We start from the raw sequence: 17,103 nt of genomic DNA on the forward strand, positions 1-17,103 counted from the left end.
ACTATATCAGTCTCTCCCTCTCGGCGTCCCTCTCATTCCATCTCCATCCCAGTTTCCATCTCCTACCCCTCTTTATCTCTTTCTTTCTGTCCCTTTCCCTTTCTTCCTCTCTTCCTCTGCCTCTCTCCGTCTTTCCCTCCCTCTGTCTCCCTCCATCTCTGTCTCCCTCCCCTTGTGTCTCTCTCTGTGTCTCCCTCCCTCTGTGTCTCCCTCTCCACCTCCCTCCCTCTGTGTCTCCCTCTCTGTCTCGCTCCCTCTGTGTCTCCCTCTCTGTCTCCCTCCCTCTGTGTCTCCCTCTCTGTCTCCCTCCCTCTCTATCTCCCTCTCTGTCGCCCTCCCTCTGTGTCTCCCTCTCTGACTCCCTCCCTCATGTCTCCCTCTCTGTCTCTCTCCCTCTCTCTGTCTCCCTCTCTGTCTCCCATCCTCTCTCTGTCTCCCTCCCTCTGTGTCTCCCTCTCTGTCTCCCACCCTCTCTCCCTCTCTTTCCATCTCTCTCCCTCTCTGTGTCTCCCTCTCACTCCCTCTCTATCTCCCTCCCTCTCTCCCTCGCTGTGTCTGCCTCCTTCTCTCCCTCTGTCTCTCTCTCGCACTCACTCTCTCTCGTTCCCTCCCTCACTCTCTCTATCTCTGTGTCTCCCTCCCTCCGTCTATCTCTGTTTCCCTCTCTCTCTCTCTCTCTCCTTCTCTCCCTCTCTCCCTCAGTCCCTCCCTCTCTCACCCTCAATCTCTCTCCTCTCTGTGTCTCCCTCCTTCTCTCTCTCTCTCACATCCTCTCTGTGCCTCCCTCTCACTCCCACCTCTGTGTTCCTCTCTCTCCCTGTCCCTTTTTCCCTTTCTGTGTCTCCCTCGCCTTCCCTCTCTCCCTACCTCTCTGTGTCTCTCTTCCTCCACCCCTCTCTTTCCCTCTTTGTGTCTCTCTCCCCCTCAACTCTCTTTCCCTCTCTCCCCCACTCTCTCTTTCCCTGTCTCTCCCTCCCTTAACTATCTTTCCCTCTCTCCCTCTCTCTCTCTCTCTCTCCCTCCTTCTCTCTCTCCCACCCTCTGTGTCTCCCACTCTCTCTCCCTTTCTCCTTCTCCCTCCCTCTCTCCTGCTCTCCCCCTCCCTCTCTCCCACTTTCCCTCTCTCCTTCCCTCTCCTTCCCCCTCTCCCACTCTCCCTTTCTCACTCCCTCTCTCCCTTTCTCTTTCTCTCCCTCTCTCCATCACCCCTCCCTCAACTCTCTTTCACTCTCTTCCTCGCTCTCCCTTTCTCCCTCCTTCTCTCTCTCCTCTCTCCACTCTGTCCCTCTCTTCCTCTCTGTGTCTCCCTTCTCCTCTCCCTCTCCCACCCTCTGTCTCCCTCACCCTCTGTGGCTCCATCTCTCTACCTCTCTCACCTTCACTCTCTCCCTCTCTCCCTCTCTCTCTCCCTCTCTCTCCTTCCCTCTCTCATAGAACATTCAGCGCAGAAGGAGGCCATTTGGCCAATCGAGTCTGCACCGATCCACTTAAGCCCGCACTTCCACCCTATCCCTGTAACCCAATAACCCCCCCTAACCTTTTTGGTCACTAAGGGCAATCTATCACGGCCAATCCACCTAACCTGCACGTCTTTGGACTGTGGGAGGAAACCGGAGCACCCGGAGGAAACCCACGCACACATGGGGAGGATGTGCAGACTCCGCACAGACAGTGACCCAAGCCGGAATCGAACCTGGGACCCTGGAGCTGTGAAGCAACAGTGTTATCCACTGATTTAGCACTGGGCTAAATCACTGGCATTGAAAGTAGGCCAGCAGCATGGTTAATTTCCCGTACCAGCCTCCCCGAACAGGCGCCGGAATGTGGCGACTAGGGGCTTTTCACAGTAACTTCATTTGAAGCCTACTTGTGACAATAAGCAATTTTCATTTCATTTCCATTTCATTTCTACCCGGCTGCCCAAAGCATGCTCTCCTTCCCTCTCTCTCTCCCTCTCCGCCCTTTCACTCTTTCTCTCCTACCCTCTCTCTGTTTCTCCTTCCCTCTCTATCTCTCTCCCTCTCTCTCTTTCTCTTCCTCTCTCTCCCCATCTCTCCTCCCCCCTCTATCTCCCTCCCTCTCTCCCTCCCTCCTACCCTCTCTCCGTCCCTCTCTCTCCCTCTCTCCTTCTCTCTCTCCTCCTCTCCCTCCCCCTCCCTCCCTCCCTTTCTCCCTCCCTGTCTCTCTCTCCATCCCTCCCTCCCTCTCTCCTTCGCTCCCTCTCTCCCTCTGTCCCTCCCTCTCTCGCTCTCCCTCCCTCCCTCTCTCTCTCCCTCCCCTCTGTCTCCCTCTCTCTCCCTTCCTCCCTCATTCTCTCCCTCCCCCTCTCTCCCTCCCTCTCTCCCTCCTTCCCCCCTCCTCCCTCTCTCCTCCCCTCGCTCTCTCTCCCTCTCCTCCCCTCGCTCTCTCTCCCTCTCTCCCTCCCTCCCCCTCCTCCCTCGCTTCTTCCCTCTCCCTCCCCCTCTCATCTCTCCCTCCTTCCTTCTCTCTCTCCTTCTCTCTCTCCCTTGCCCTCTCCCTCTCTCCCTTCCTCCTTCTCTCCCTCCCTCCCCCTCCCCCCTCTCTCCTCCCCTCGCTCTCTCTCCCTCTCCTCCCCTCGCTCTCTCTCCCTCTCTCCCTCCCTCCCCCTCCTCCCTCGCTCCTTCCCTCTCCCTCCCCCTCTCATCTTTCCCTCCTTCCTTCTCTCTCTCCTTCTCTCTCTCCCTTGCCCTCTCCCTCTCTCCCTTCCTCCTTCTCTCCCTCCCTCCCCCTCCTCCCTCTCTCCTTCCCTCTCTCTCTCCATCCCTCCCTCCCTCTCCCTCTCTCTCCCTCCCTCTCTCTATCCCTCTCTCTCTCCCCCTCTCTGTCTCACTCCCTCTCTCCTTCCTTCTCTCCTCTCCCTCCCCCTCTCTCCCTCCCTTTCTCCCTCCCTGTCTCTCCATCCCTCCCTCCCTCCTTCTCTCCCTCTCTCGCTCTCCCTCCCTCTCCCTCTCTCTCTCCCTCCCTCTCTCTCCCTCTCTCTCCCTCCCTCCCTCTCTCCCTCCCTCCCTCCTTCTCTCCCTCCCTCCCCCTCCTCCCTCACTCCTTCCCTCTCTCTCTCCATCCCTCCCTCCCTCTCCCTCTCTCTCCCTCCCTCTCTCTATTCCTCTCTCTCTCCCCCTCTCTGTCTCCCTCCCTCTCTCCTTCCTTCTCTCCTTCTCTCCGTCCCCCTCTCTCCCTCCCTTTCTCCCTCCCTGTCTCTCCATCCCTCCCTCCCTCCTTCTCTCCCTCTCTCACTCTCCCTCCCTCTCTCCCTCCCTCCCTCTCTCTCCCTCTCTCTCCCTCTCTCCCTTGCCCTCTCCCTCTCTCCCTCCCTTGCTCCCTCTCTCCCTCCCTCCCCCTCCTCCCTCTCTCCTTCCCTCTCTCTCTCCATCCCTCCCTCCCTCCCTCTTCCTCTCTCTCCCTCCCTCTCTCTATTCCTCTCTCTCTCCCCCTCTCTGTCTCCCTCCCTCTCTCCTTCCCTCCCTCTATCACTCTCTCCCTCACTCCCTCCCTCTCTCTATCCATCGCTCGCTCCCTCCCTCTCTCCTTCCCTCTCTCTCTCCCTCTCTCTTCCCTTCTCTCTCCCTTCCTCTCTCTCCCTCCCTCTCTCTCTCTCTCCCTCCCTCTCTCCTTCCCTCTCTCCCTCTCTCTCCCTCCCTCTGTCCCTCTCCCTCTCTCCCTCTCTCTCTCACTCCCTCTGTCCCTCTCTCCCTCCCTCCCCCTCTCTCTCTCCCTCCCTCTCTCTCTCCCTCCCTCCCTCTCTCCCTCCCTCTCTTTCTTTCCCTCTCTCCTTCCCTCGCCCTCCTTCTTCTATCCTTCCCTCTCTCTCTCCCTCCCTCCATCTCTCTCTCTCTTTCTCTCCCTCTCTCCTTCCCTCCCCTCCTTCTTCTATCCTTCCCTCTCTCCCTCTCTCTCTCCCTCCCTCCATCCCTCTCTCTCTCTCCCTACCTCCCTCCCTCCCCTTCTCTCTCCGTCCCTCTCTCGCTCTCTCTCTCTCTCCTTCCCTCTCTCTCTCCCTCCCTCCCTCTATCCCTCTCACTCTCTCTCTCCCTCCCTCTCTCCATCCCTCTCTCTCTCCCTCCCTCCCTCTCTCTCTCCCTCTCTCTCTCTCCTTCCCTCTCTCCTTCTCTCTCTCTCTGCCTCTCTCTCTCCTTCCATCTCTCCCTCTCTCTCTCTCCCCCTCCCTCACTCCCTCTATCCCTCTCTCTCTCACTCTCCCTCCCTCCCTTCTCTCTCCTTCCCTCTCTCCCTGTCCATGGTGCTGAAATTAATTTGCCGGCAGCGCCGCGTGTTGCCGGATTGGGGAAGTTGCTGATTTGCGGAGTTGGGGCTGTGGCGATGATTTGAGTTTGTGTTTAGAGCCGGGTGGAGGTGGAGCCGGGAGGAGGGAGGGAGGAGCTGGTGTAGAGGCTGGGCTTTGGGGAGAAGGGGGGGTTTGGTTATTGTGCCAGTGGCTGGGTTTGGGCTGAGTTTTGTCTGGCTGGATGGAGCTGGGGGAAATGTGAGTCCCAGTGGCTGCGGTGAAGATGCAGAAAGGAATCCGCCTGAATGATGGACATCTCTCCTACCTGGGAGTCCTGGCCAAGAAAGATGGGACGAGGAAAGGTTACCTGAGCAAGAGGAGCTCGGACAACACCAAATGGCACAACAAGTGGTTTGCTCTGCTTCACAATATGTTGTTTTATTTTGAGAATGATTCCACCACAAAAGCCTCCGGTCTGTACTTACTGGAGGGGAGCGTGTGCGAGCGGGCACCGTCACCCAAACCATCGCTGTCAGCCAAGGAGCCCCTGGAAAAGCAGGTAGGAGACAGAGAGTCCAGTGCCCAGAGGGCAGTGCTTAATATCCAGTGTTCAGTGACTAATATCCAGTGTCCAGTGTCGAATATCCAGTGCCCAGTGCTTAATATCCAATGCCCAGTGTTTAATATCCAGTGCCCAGTGACTAATATCCAGTGTTCAGAATGTAGTCTCATATCCAGTGCCCAGTGACTAATATCTAGTGCCCAGTGTTTAATATCCAGTGTCCAGAGTGTAGTGTCTCATTTGCAGTGCGCCGTGTCGAATATCCAGTGTCCAGTGACTAATATCCAGTGTCGAATATCCAGTGCCCACTGTTTAATATCCAATGTCCAGTGTTTAATATCCAATGCCCAGTGACTAATATCCAGTGTTCAGAGTGTAGTATCGAATATCCAGTGACTAATATAGTGTCCAGAGTGTAGTGCCTCATATCCGGTGTCCAGTGACCAATATCGTGTCCAGAGTGTAGTGTCTCAAATCCAGTGTCCAATGTCTCAAATTCAGTGCACAGTGACTAACATTCAGTGCCCAGTGACTAATATCTAGAGTCCACCGACGAGTATCTTAAGTCCAGTGTGCAGTGACTAATACCCAGTGCCCAGTGACTAATATCCAGTGTCCAGTGTCCAATTAGGGTTCAGCCAGAGCGCCATAGGCTGCAGACTTTTGTTTTATGAAACAGTGCGCTCAGTCCCCGCGCGATAGACCCGAGAGCCGGGTTGGTGCCTCTGCTGCACCGCGAGATTCACAACTTGGACACAATAATAATCCCGGTGCAGAGCCTGCAGAACAATCCCGCCAAATACACAGGACGGGAAATGAGGGAGAATGCAACATTTTAAATTGAGCCTAAAAGCATTTTGGTGCAGTGGGGATCGCAATGTTAATGCCAAAATCTCAGAGCAAAACCAAGAGGTGCTCAAATCTCCATTATTGCCAACATTAAAAACAACTTTTCTTTTTGCCCCCCCCCCCCCCAAAGAAAAATGACATTTCTCCCCCTTTTGCTGGACTGTGCGGCGTTTAAATTATGACTGGACAATTTGGCTTTATCAGGGCGATGTGTGATTCTATTTTTACCAGTTAATCAGTCACAACACCAACCTTCACAAGGCAACATTCCTGAGCCTCAAACATGTTAACTGGACCTCCAGATAAAGCCGTTTCCCGCAGTGATTTGCTGCGAAACGATAAATTATGCAGCATGTCAGATGCAGGGGTTTATAAAATTAGGTAAAGTTAATTAACCGTTGCTTGGACAAGGTGCCTGGAACTAGTGAGGAGCGAAGCAGAGTTATTTTTGAAGCAGGGGGGAAAAAAGGCTACAGGACTTTGCGGACTCAACGTCTCCGCCCCGCGGGCGGAGAGGGAACTGCAGCCCCCCACACACTCACTCGCTGGGCATCTATCTAATTCACCGCTTTAATCACCCTCCAACCCCCAATTGTTCCTCCCCCCCCCCCCCCCCACAAAAAAACCCACGTAAAGCAAAGCCAACGACTGCCCCCACCCCCCAAGTTGGGTGGGTGTGGGGGGTCAGTTTATTTGCTCAAGGGGGAAATATCTTAATGCCAAACTATAAATCCAGATGAATCCCTCTTTGACACAGGTTAAGTATTAGTGATGCCCTTGCCTCAATGATGTGTCACTAAAGTGTGTAGATGCCCCCCCTGATAGAACCATCCTTTTCTCTCTCCCCTGTCGCGTGTTCTTTGTGTAATCTTCTTATTTAATCTTGCACCGTTTATTGTGAATATCTGACACACTCATGTCCTGCAGTGTCAAACTGCCCCCTGCACCATCAACGCGTGTTTTGCCCCACTGTACAAAACACAATGCTTCTGTGTATTGTATATAAACCCAAAGAGGTTTTGAGTTGCCGGAATGTCAGCTTGAGGATTTCAGACACATTGAGAGGAGAGGAGGGGGGGGGGGGGGTTTACATCACTGCAGGGATAATGGAGCAGTGAACACGTTCAGCAAAAACAGAGCAAGTGACACATAAACACACACATGCACACAGCCTCACAGACATCCTGGACACACAAAGGATTTGGACAACCCCAGCCAGCCCTGCAGTCTGACCTGTATTCAATCAATGAAGCTCCACATTGCAGTAGGAGATCTGCCCCCACTCTCTCTGCGACCAGGGCTATGGCACTGGAGGACTCTGCATCTGACTGGATGTATCCTTGGGCCTGGGGGGTGACAATGGGTGCCGAAAGTAGGACATTCCCCAGTTCCAAGAGTGAGAAAATGCAAAATGCACCAGAGAGGTAAACACCTGGATTCCTCTGCAACATGAAAGTTCAGACACTAATCCTGGAGTCAGAATGTGAAAATCAGGAAAATATCTGAGCTGGGATTGTGTGGGATTGAGAACTGGGATTGTTGTAAATGTGGGGACCAAGAGTTGGGATTGTATAGAGTGGGGGGGGGGGGGGGGGGGGACTGGGAGCTGGGAACGTGGGGACTGGGAGCTGCAATTGATAGGATTGTCGGGATTAGGAGCTGAGATTGTGTGTGCGGAGTCTGGGAGCTGGGACCATGGGGATAGGGAGCTGGAATTAATAATAATAATCTTTATTCTCACAAGTAGGCTTACATTAACACCGCAATGAAGTTACTGCGAAAATCCCCTAATTGTCACACTCCGGCTCCTGTTCGGGTACACTGAGGGAGAATTCAGAATGTCCAGTTCACCTAACAGCACGTCTTTCGGGACTTGTGGGAGGAAACCGGAGCACCCGGAGGAAACCCACGCAGACACGGGGAGAACGTGCAGACTCCACACAGACAGTGACCCAAGCTGGGAATCGAACCTGGGACCCTGGGGCTTTGAAGCAACAGTGCTGACCACTGTGATACCGTGCCACCCTAATTGTGGGAAGTGTGGGGACAGGAAGCTAGGGTTACGGGGATTGGGAGCTCAGATTTGGGGAATGTGGGGACCAGGAAATGGAAATGCAGGGACTGGGAGCTGGGAATATGGGGATTGGGAGCTGGGATTGTGGGGAATGGGAGCTGGGAATATGGGCACTGGGAGCTGGGATTGTGGGGACTGGGAGCTGGGATTGTGGGGACTGGGAGCTGGGATTGTGGGGACTGGGAGTTGGGATTGTGGGGACTGGGAGCTGGGGAAATGGGGTTGGGCACTGGGAGCTGGGATTGTGGGGAATCTGGGGAACAGGAGCTTGGATCATGAGTGGTATGGGGACTGGAAGCTGATATCATGGGGAATGGGAGCTGGGATTGTGGGGACTGGGAGCTGGGAATGTGGGGACTGGAATTTGGGATCATGGGAATTGGGGCTGGGATCATGGGGGTTGGGAGCTGGGAGTGTGGGGAGTGTGGGGCTGGGAATATGGGGACTGGGAGCTGGGATTGTGGAGATAGGGAGCTGGGATTGTGGGGACTGAGAGCGGGGAGTGTGGGGCTGGGAGCTGGGATTGTGGGGCTGGGATGCTTGGATTGTGGGGAGTATGGGATTGTGGGGCTAGGAGCTGGGATTGTGGGGAGTGTGGGGCTGGGAGCTGGGATTGTGGGGAGTGTGGGGCTGGAAGCTGGGATTGTGGGGAGTGTGGGGACTGGGAGCTGAGACTGTGGGGACTGGGATCTGGGAATATGGGGAGTGTGGGAATGGGTGCTGGGTGTGTGGGGGCTGGGATGCTGGGATTGTGGGGAGGCTGGGGACTGAGAGCTGGGATTATGGGGAGTGTGTGGCTGGGAGCTGGGATTGTGGGGAGTGTGGGACTGGGAGCTGGGATTGAGGGGCTGGGAGCTGGGATTGTGGGGAGTGTGGGAGTGGGAGCTGGGAGTGTGGGACTGGGAGCTGGGAGTGTGGGGCTGGGAGCTGGGATTGTGGGGAGTGCGGGAATGGGAGCTGGCGTTGTGGGGCTTGGAGCTGGGATTGTGGGGAGTGTGGGACTGGGAGCAGGGAGTGTGGGACTGGGAGCTGGGAGTGTGTGGCTGGGAGCTGGGATTGTGGGGAGTGTGGGACTCGGAGGTGGGATTGTGGGGCTGGGAGCTGGGATTGTGGGGTGTGTGGGACTGGGAGCTGGGATTATGGTGAATGTGGGACTGGGAGTTGGGATTGTGCGGAGTGTGGGGCTGGGAGCTGAGATAATGGGGAGTGTGTGGCTGGGAGCTGGAATTGTGGGCATTGTGGGGACGGTGAGCTGGGATTGTGGGGAGTGTGGGGACTGGGAGCTGGGATTGTGGGGAGTGTGGGGACTGGGAGCTGGGATTGTGGGGAGTGTGGGGACTGGGAGCTGGGATTGTGGGCATTGTGGAGACTGGGAGCTGGGATTGTGGGGAGTGTGGGGACTGGGAGCTGGGATTGTGGGGATTATGGGACTGGGAGCTGGGATTGTGGGGAGTGTGGGAACTGGGAGATGGGATTATGGGGAACGTGGGGACTGGGAGCTGGGATTATGGGGAGTGTGGGGCTGGGAGCTGGGATTGTGGGGAGTGTGGGACTGGGAGCTGGGATTATGGGGAGTGTGGGATTGGGCGCTGGGATTATGGGGAGTGTGTGGCTGGGAGCCGGGATTGTGGGGAGCGTGGGGACTGGGAGCTGGGTTTGTGGGGAGTGTGGGGCGGTGATCTTGGATTATGGGGAGTGTGGGGACTGGGACCTGGGATTATGGGGAACATGGGGACTGGGAGCTGGGATTAAGAGGAGTGTGGGGACTGGGAGCTGGGATTATGGGGAACGTGGAGACTGGGAGCTGGGATTATGGGGAGTGTGAGGCTGGGAGCTTGGATTGTGGGGAGTGTGGGGACTGGGAGCTGGGATTGTGGGGAGTGTGGGGCTGGGAGCTGGGATTGTGTGGAGTGTGGGACTGGGAGCTGGGATTATGGGGAGTGTGTGGCTGGGAGCTGGGATTGTGGGGAGTGTAGGGACTGGGAGCTGGGATTGTGGGAGTGTGGGGCTGGGAGCTGGGATTGTGGGCATTGAGGGGACTGGGAGCTGGGATTGTGGGGAGTGTGGGGACTGGGAGCTGGGATTGAGGGACTGGGAGCTGGGATTGTGGGGAGTGTGGGGACTGGGAGCTGGGATTGTGGGGAGTGTGGGGACTGGGAGCTGGGATTGTGGGCATTGCGGAGACTGGGAGCTGGGGTTATGGGGAGTGTGGGGTCTGGGAGCTGGGATTGTGGGGATTATGGGACTGGGAGCTGGGATTGTGGGGAGTGTGGGGAGTGGGAGCACGGATTATGGGGAATGTGGGGACTGGGAACTTGGATTGTGGGGACTGGGAGGTGGGATTGTGGGGACTGGGAGCTGGGATTGTGGGGATTGTGGGGACTGGGATCTGGGATTATAGGAAGTGTGGGACTGGGAGCTGGGATTGTGGGGACTGGGAGCTGGGATTCTGGGGAGTGTGGGACTGGGGGCTGGGATTATGGGGAACATGGAGACTGGGAGCTGGAATTATGGGGAGTGTGTGGCTGGAAGCTGGGATTGTGGGGAGTGTGGGGACTGGGAGCTGGGATTGTGGGGATTGTGGGACTGGGAGCTGGGATTGTGGGGAGTGTGGGGACTGGGAGCTGGGATTGTGGGGAGTGTGGGGACTGGGAGCTGGGATTGTGGGCATTGTGGAGACTGGGAGCTGGGATTGTGGGGAGTGTGGGGACTGGGAGCTGGGATGTGGGGATTATGGGACTGGGAGCTGGGATTGTGGGGAGTGTGGGGACTGGGAGATGGGATTATGGGGAATGTGTGGACTGGGAGCTGGGATTATGGGGAGTGTGGGGCTGGGAGCTGGGATTGTGGGGAGTGTGGGACTGGGCGCTGGGATTATGGGGAGTGTGTGGCTGGGAGCCGGGATTGTGGGGAGTGTGGGGACTGGGAGCTGGGTTTGTGGGGAGTGTGGGGCGGGGATCTTGGATTATGGGGAGTGTGGGGACTGGGACCTGGGATTATGGGGAACATGGGGACTGGGAGCTGGGATTATGAGGAGTGTGGGGACTTGGAGCTGGGATTATGGGGAACGTGGAGACTGGGAGCTGGGATTATGAGGAGTGTGGGGACTGGGAGCTGGGATTATGGGGAACGTGGAGACTGGGAGCTGGGATTATGGGGAGTGTGAGGCTGGGAGCTGGGATTGTGGGGAGTGTGGGGACTGGGAGCTGGGATTGTGGGCATTGAGGGGACTGGGAGCTGGGATTGTGGGGAGTGTGGGGACTGGGAGCTGGGACTGTGGGGAACATGGGGACTGGGAGCTGGGATTATGAGGAGTGTGGGGACTGGGAGCTGGGATTATGGGGAACGTGGAGACTGGGAGCTGGGATTATGGGGAGTGTGAGGCTGGGAGCTGGGATTGTGGGGAGTGTGGGGACTGGGAGCTGGGATTGTGGGCATTGAGGGGACTGGGAGCTGGGATTGTGGGGAGTGTGGGGACTGGGAGCTGGGACTGTGGGACTGGGAGCTGGGATTGTGGGGAGTGTGGGGAGTGGGAGCTGGGATTGTGGGGAGTGTGGAGACTGGGAGCTGGAATTGTGGGCATTGTGGGGACTGGGAGCTGAGGTTATGGGGAGTGTGGTGTCTGGGAGCTGGGATTGTGGGGATTATGGGACTGGGAGCTGGGATTGTGGGGAGTGTGGGGAGTGGGAGCAGGGATTATGGGGAATGTGGGGACTGGGAACTGGGATTGTGGGGACTGGGAGGTGGGATTGTGGGGATTGTGGGGACTGGGAGCTGGGATTGTGGGGATTGTGGGGACTGGGATCTGGGATTATAGGGAGTGTGGGACTGGGAGCTGGGATTGTGGGGACTGCGAGCTGGGATTCTAGGGAGTGTGGGACTGGGAGCTGGGATTATGGGGAGTGTGTGGCTGGGAGCTGGGATTGTGGGGAGTGTGGGGACTTGGAGCTGGGTTTGTGGGGAGTGTGGGGTGGGGAGCTGGGATTATGGGGAACATGGAGACTGGGAGCTGGAATTATGGGGAGTGTGTGGCTGGAAGCTGGGATTGTGGGGACTGGGAGCTGGGATTGTGGGGAGTGTGGGGCTGGGAGCTGGGATTGTGGGGACTGTGTTCTCTGGGAGCTGGGATTGTGGGGAGTGTGGGGGCTGGGAGCTGGAATTGTGGGGCGTGTGGGGACTGGGACCTTGGATTGTGGGGAGTGTGGGGAGTGTGGGGACTGGGAGCTGGGATTGTGGGGAGTGTGGGGCTGGGAGCTGGGGTTATGGGGAGTGTGTGGCTGGGAGCTGGGATTGTGGGGAGTGTGGGACTGGGAGCTGGGATTGAGGGGCTGGGAGCTGGGATTGTGGGGAGTGTGGGACTGGGAGCAGGGAGTGTGGGACTGGGAGCTGGGAGTGTGTGGCTGGGAGCTGGGATTGTGGGGAATGTGGGACTGGGAGCTGGGATTGTGGGGAGTGCGGGACTGGGAGCTGGGATTGTGGGTCTGGGAGCTGTAATTGTGGGGAGTGTGGGACTGGGAGCTGGGATTGTGGTGAGTGTGGGACTGGGAGCTGGGATTGTGGGGAGTGTGGGACTGGGAGCTGGGATTGAGGGGCTGGGAGCTGGGATTGTGGGGAGTGTGGGACTGGGAGCTGGGAGTGTGGGACTGGGAGATGGGAGTGTGGGCCTGGGAGCTGGGAGTGTGGGACCGGGAGCTGGGAGTGTGTGGCTTAGAGCTGGGATTGTGGGGAGTGTGGGACTGGGAGCTGGGATTGTGGGGAGTGCGGGATTGGGAGCTGGGATTGTGGGGCTGGGAGCTGTAATTGTGGGGAGTGTGTGGCTGGGAACTGGGATTGTGGGACTGGGAGTTGGGATTGTGGGGAATGTGGGACTGGGAGCTGGGATTATGGGGAGTGTGTGGCTGGGGGCTGGGTTTGTGGGAATTGTGGGGACTGGGAGCTGGGATTGTGGGGAGTGTGGGGACTGGGAGCTGGGATTGTGGGGATTATGAAAATGAAAGGAAATGAAAATGACTTATTGTCACAAGTAGGCTTCAAATGAAGTTTCTGTGAAAAGCCCCTAGTCGCCACATTCCGGCGCCTGTTCGGGGAGGCTGTTATGGGAATTGAACCATGCTGCTGGCCTGCCTTGGTCTGCTTTCAAAGCCAGCGATTTAGCCCTGTGCTAAACAGCCCCATGTTATGGGACTGGGAGCTGGGATTGTGGGGAGTGTGGGGACTGGGAGCTGGGATTGTGGGGAGTGTGGGGACTGGGAGCTGGGTTTGTGGGGCGTGTGGGGCTGGGAGCTGGGATTGTGGGGAGTGTGGAGCTGGGAGCTGGGATTGTGGGGAGTGTGGGGACTGGGAGCTGGGATTGTGGGGAGTGTAGGGAGTGTGGGGACTGGGAGATGGAATTATGGGGAGTGTGGGGACTTGGAGCTGGGATTGCGGGGAGTGTGGGGACTGGGAGCTGGGATTATGGGGAGTGTGGGACTGGGAGCTGGGATTGTGGGGACTGGGAGCTGGGATTATGGGGAACGTGGGGGCTGGGAGCTGGAATTATGGGGAGTGTGGGACTGGGAGCTGGGATTGTGGGGACTGGGAGCTGGGATTATGGGGAACGTGGGGACTGGGAGCTGGGGTTGTGGGGATTGTGAGGAATGGGAGCTGGGATTAAGGGGAACGTGGAGACTGGGAGCTGGGATTATGGGGAACGTGGGGACTGGTGTAACAGACTGTGGACTGGAGTTGACCAATGTGACTGGGACAGTATAATGGAGGACATCAGGGCAGCCAATCAATGTGGTAACTGCCCCTGTGTTTGATTATCAGGAAGATAATTCTATGCATTGAGAATCAAACTAAAGAATGTTTTAATGTATATCACAATATTATTTTGTTCACATGTCAGCATCTCTGACAAAGTCACCATTTATTTCCCATCCCTAATTGCCCTGGAGGTGGTGGTGAGCTGCCTTCTTGAACCATTACTGTCCATGTGCTGTAGGTACATCCACAGTGCTGTAAGGGAAGGAGTTCCCGGATCCTGTTCCAGCGACAGTGAAGGAATGGTTAAATGTTTCCATGTGGGGAAGGTATGTGGTGTGGAGGGGAACTTCCAGGTGGTGGTGTTCCCATGTACCTGCTGCCCTTGTCTTTCTAGGTGGTAGAGGTCATGGCTTTGGAAGGTGTCTAAGGAGACATTTGAGTTGCTGCAGTGCACCTTGTAGATGGTACACACGGCTGCCACTGCTCACGGTGGTGGGGGGGGTGAATGTTTAGAGTGTTCATAAATGGGTTGCTTTTTCCTGGATGGTGTTGAGCTTCTTGAGTGTTGTCAGGGCTGCACTTATCCAGGCAAGTGGAGAGTATTCCATTACACTCCTGACTTGTGCCTTGTAGATTGGGGACAGGATTTGGGGGGTCAGGAGGTGAGTTACTCGCAGCAAGATTCCCAGCCTCTGACCTGCTGATATTAATATACCTGTGACTATACTGAAGAACAAACTTATATTTATTAATATATCACTGCCCTTGGCACTGAGGTTCTTGTGAACCCGCCATGCCCATCATTTTAGTCACATACTGCCCCAAGCAGGTTGGGTTCCTAACACATAATTACTGCAATGAGCTTCCTCAGGATCTGCCTTGGGCATAATCTTAGAATGAGAGCTGGGCTGTTCAGAGTTAGCGCCAGGAAGCATCTTTTCACAACCCTTCAGCCCTCGGTCCACAAAAGAGCTGTCCAGGCTGCGTAATGATTGAAAATATCAAAAGGAAGGTTGATCAATTTTTCTTGGTCAAGGACATTCAGGGTTATGGAATCGAGGCTGGTTATTGGAGCTACTAGACAAAGCAACCATGATATTTAATTGAACGGTGGAAGAAGATCATGGGGCTAAACGGCCTCTCCTAGTTCCTATGTTTGCTCCTTTCATTTGCGTGTGGGGCGTGAGTTCTCCAGGGCACCCCCTGCCCATCCTCCAATCGGGGTATTGATTAGCAGTCGAAAGTGAGAACCTTGGCACCTCAGCTTCACGCTGAGGCCACTGAAACCGATTAAAGTTCTTGTGTTGTTTCAGCTCAGGTCAGGGAGGTTGGCCACAACTGCACCAACTTGGAGCTTTACCTGGTGTTGCAATGAATCACTGAGCCAACAGGGGGCACTCTATCTCAGCATTCAGGCTCTTCCACCAGGATGGGCTCACTCCCTGGAGAAGCACAGTTCTCCCCAGTGTCCTGGCCATTATGAACCCCTCAACACATACCTAAAACAGATTATGTCTACTTTGTTTGTTCTATGTAATTAAACATGGTGAGATCCTGGAGTAATAAACAGCAACAACAATTGGCATTTATATCGCAGCTTTAATGTAGTAATACATGCCAATGCCCTTACCATGTTGGAATGTGATGAACAGAAAGTAGTGTTTGGAAAACAGGTAATGGGTCTGAGATACTGGTACACCCAGAAAGGCAATTCCTGGTCTTCAATAGCAGACTTAGTTTGAACAAGTGGATGACTATAATATTCCAGATGCCCAGTTTCTACCCTCACTACCCATTGCTGAGGCAGCAATGAGGCCTTTAATACGCATGATGTGCTGGGACATTAACTGAATTTCTAAAAAAACAAAATTGCAATGTGAAGGGTTTAGAAGGAATTTTGTCTTCAGCACTAGTCAAACCATTCCAACTTAATAAAGTTAATAAAGTATATAGAATCTTAAACTTTATTGATGGAGGAATTGAGTACAAGAGTAAGGAGGTCACGTTGAACTTGGACACAACACTAGTCAGGCCTCAGCGGAGACTGTGTCCACGATCCTGAGAGGTATGGACAGGGTAAGTAGTGAGAAACTGTTTCCATTCAAAACCGCATCAAGAAGAAAAGGGCACAGATTCAGAGTAATTGACAGAAGGGGTAAAAGATTTTCCACCCCGAGGTTAGTTGGAGTTTGGAACAAACTTCCCGTGGGGGTGGTGGAGGCAGGTTCGATCGAGGTATCCCAGAGGGAGTTGGATTGCTATCTGAACTGAAAGAGTGTGCGAGGTTACGGAGATAAGACAGGGGAGTGGGACTGGGTGCAATACTCTTTCAGAGAGCCAGTGCAGATGCTATTCTGGGTAATTCTTCCCCAAGATAAAAATAAAAACAGGAAATGCTGGACATATTCAGCAGGTCTGGTAGCATCTGTGGAGAGAGAAATAGAGTCAGCAGAGAGTCCAAATATGACCCTCCTTCAGAACCTCTCCAAGACCCTTAGTCTTGGGAAAGGGTGCAGAAGAGATTTACTCGAATGATAGTGGAAATTAGAGTCATTGGAGAGCTGGAGAGGTTGGTTTGTGTTCTAACCTCCACAAGGCCCATGAGGATGACCCGATTAATGTCCCCGTGAGCCTCGTGGGATACCGGCTCCCCCGCTGAGGAGTGGAGGCCATCAGTGAGCTTGTTAACTCAGTACCATACAAGCCAGCCCAGGTAGGGGCCGAGCTGCAGAGTTACCCCGTCTGAGACTCTTACCTTCTCCTAGGAAATAAACCATTTTTTGACTCTCCTTTCCGAACTCCTCCATGACTACCAAACCTTGTATTTCTTGATGTGGAGATGCCGGTGTTGGACTGGGGTGAGCACAGTAAGAAGTTTTACAACACCAGGTTAAAGTCCAACAGGTTTGTTTCAATATCACTAGCTTTGGGAGCGCTGCTCCTTCCTCAGGTGAATGAAGAGGTAGGTTGCAGAAACATATATATAGACAAATTCAAAGATGCCAGATAATGCTTGGAATGCGAGCATTAGCAGGTGATTAAATCTTTACAGATCCAGAGATGGGGTAACCCCAGGTTAAAGAGGTGTGAATTGTCTCAAGCCAGGACCACCATTCATTATAATCATGGCTGATCTCATGTTCAATCCTTGGTCCCGCCTTATCCCCATATCTCTTGACCCTGAGGATAGATCCAAGCACAGCTGGCAATGGCAACTGGGCCTCCGCTGTTACGTCTTCTCTTCATTCACCTGAGGCAGGAGCAGCGCTCCGAAAGCTAGTGATATCGAAACAAACCTGTTGGACTTTAAGCTGATGTTGTAAGACTTCTTATTGTATTTCTTGAGCAGAGACGATGACGAGACGATTTGACAGAGGTTCAAAGTCATGAAACATTTTGATGGATAATAAAGATAAACTGTTTCCGGTGTGGGGAGGGTTGGTAACCAACGGGACACAGGTTTAAGGTGATTGGCAAAAGAAGCAGACTGGAGATGTTCGTTACACTGGGAAATGCACTGCCTGAGAGGACAGATGAAGCAGGTCAGTCGTCACCTTCAACGGGAATTTGGAGACACGTGTTGGAGTTAAACAGCCAAAAGCCACAGTGCCTATCTTTTGTACGGGCCAC

General features: G+C 54.9%; 1 protein-coding gene across 1 annotated transcript in view; it reads left to right on the forward strand.

The window, feature by feature from the left end:
- The first annotated feature begins 4,436 nt into the window (after nucleotides 1-4,436).
- LOC140387375 (ras-specific guanine nucleotide-releasing factor 1-like) overlaps nucleotides 4,437-17,103 on the forward strand; it is a 207,188-nt gene continuing 194,521 nt past the window's right edge. Inside the window, exon 1 of the mRNA XM_072470378.1 lies at nucleotides 4,437-4,802. Coding sequence (XP_072326479.1) covers nucleotides 4,527-4,802 — 276 coding nt within the window. The 5' untranslated portion in view covers nucleotides 4,437-4,526. The remainder of the gene's footprint in view (nucleotides 4,803-17,103) is intronic.

Source organism: Scyliorhinus torazame, chromosome 12 (assembly GCF_047496885.1).
Source record: "Scyliorhinus torazame isolate Kashiwa2021f chromosome 12, sScyTor2.1, whole genome shotgun sequence".
NCBI lineage: Eukaryota > Metazoa > Chordata > Chondrichthyes > Carcharhiniformes > Scyliorhinidae > Scyliorhinus > Scyliorhinus torazame.